Here is a 1676-nt window from a genome sequence, read left to right as displayed (position 1 = left end):
GGCTGTGCTGGCCCGGGGAGGCAGCGGGCAGGCTGGTGGGGTCAGCAGCAAGCCCCAGAGCAGCGCCTCTTGCACCGCTCCAGGGCATCCAGTTCCTGATCGAAAATGACCTGCTGAAGAACACGTGTGAGGATATTGCTCAGTTCCTTTACAAGGGAGAGGGCCTCAACAAGACAGCAATCGGTGACTACCTGGGTGAGAGGTACGCTGGCCTGGGGTGTCCCGGGTCTCCTGAGGGTGCCCTGGGCTCTCACCTCCTGAGAGATGGGACACTGCAGCTCTTTGAACTTACAGGGCAGCTGAGGGGGGGTACATGGAGCCCTGAGTGCCAGGGCCGGCTGGGGGGCTGCTCGGTCCATGGCTGGCACTTGTGAGAGGCCGGCATGTGCAAACCAGCCCAGAACTCAAATCAAGGGGTAGCTGCAGGTTTCCCCCCACAAATGAGCAGAGTCTGGAGCAGGGCAGAGAGACATGGGGCTGCTCAGCAGTCACAGGACTTGCTTATGATGCATCCCTCGTGCTCTGGCTTTGTTCCCGCAGGGACGAGTTCAACATCCAAGTCCTGCATGCCTTCGTGGAGCTGCATGAGTTCACTGACCTCAACCTCGTGCAGGCCCTGCGGTGAGCAAACGGGGCCAGGACCTCAGCCGTGTCCCATCAGGGGAGACAGGCAGTGGGCTGGCGGGGCCTGTAGCGACATGAGCGTGGCCGGAGGGTGCGTGCAGCCCTCAAAGCAGCGCAATGCCTCGCTCTTCACAGGCAGTTCCTGTGGAGCTTCCGGCTGCCCGGGGAGGCACAGAAGATCGATCGGATGATGGAGGCCTTTGCCCAGCGGTACTGCCAGTGCAACCCCGGCGTCTTCCAGTCCACAGGTGAGTGCCTGCCCTGGCCCCTCTCACCAGCCGTCCTGCCTCGCAGCTGACTTTTTCCTCTGCCCTTGTAGACACGTGCTATGTGCTCTCCTTCGCTATCATCATGCTGAACACCAGCCTGCACAACCCCAATGTCAAGGACAAACCCACAGCGGAGCGCTTCATCGCCATGAACCGTGGCATCAACGATGGGGGCGACCTACCTGAGGAGCTGCTCCGGGTGAGGGTCGGGACACAGAGGGGCTGGGCTGCAGAGCTGGCCTGCTGCAGGCTCCCGGGCAGAGCAGAGCTGATGCTGTGTATCGTTGTACCAGAATCTGTATGAGAGCATCAAGAATGAACCCTTCAAAATCCCTGAGGATGATGGCAATGACCTCACCCACACCTTCTTCAACCCCGACCGGGAGGGCTGGCTCCTGAAGCTAGGTGAGTGCTGGCAGCTGGGCAGACGTGGCCCAGGGAGGAGCTGGGCTCCCGGGCAGAGCAGAGCTGATGCTGTGTATCGTTGTACCAGAATCTGTATGAGAGCATCAAGAATGAACCCTTCAAAATCCCTGAGGATGATGGCAATGACCTCACCCACACCTTCTTCAACCCCGACCGGGAGGGCTGGCTCCTGAAGCTAGGTGAGTGCTGGCAGCTGGGCAGACGTGGCCCAGGGAGGAGCTGGGCCATGAGTGTGATGCCTCTGGGCTGCATGCACCTCGCCTGCTGGCCTGGCTCCTCGGAGCGTGGCTGGGTGGAGGAGTGAGAGGCTGGAGATGGGGGCACAGCCCCCACAGGGAAGGCGTCTCTAGGTCCGGC

The 1676-nt window shown here is 61.3% G+C and overlaps 1 protein-coding gene across 1 annotated transcript in view; it reads left to right on the top strand.

Annotated features, from left to right (window-relative positions):
- LOC104622759 (cytohesin-1) overlaps positions 1–1298 on the top strand; it is a gene marked incomplete at its 3' end in the record, with an annotated part of 2442 nt that extends 1144 nt beyond the window's left edge. The window contains exons 3-7 of the mRNA XM_010289637.1: positions 84–202; positions 541–621; positions 760–872; positions 944–1092; positions 1187–1298. Coding sequence (XP_010287939.1) covers positions 84–202; positions 541–621; positions 760–872; positions 944–1092; positions 1187–1298 — 574 coding nt within the window. The remainder of the gene's footprint in view (positions 1–83; positions 203–540; positions 622–759; positions 873–943; positions 1093–1186) is intronic.
- Between the last annotated feature and the right edge of the window lie 378 nt (positions 1299–1676).

This window comes from Phaethon lepturus, unplaced genomic scaffold, assembly GCF_000687285.1.
Source record: "Phaethon lepturus isolate BGI_N335 unplaced genomic scaffold, ASM68728v1 scaffold30396, whole genome shotgun sequence".
NCBI lineage: Eukaryota > Metazoa > Chordata > Aves > Phaethontiformes > Phaethontidae > Phaethon > Phaethon lepturus.
This window is presented reverse-complemented; position numbering and strand designations above follow the sequence as displayed.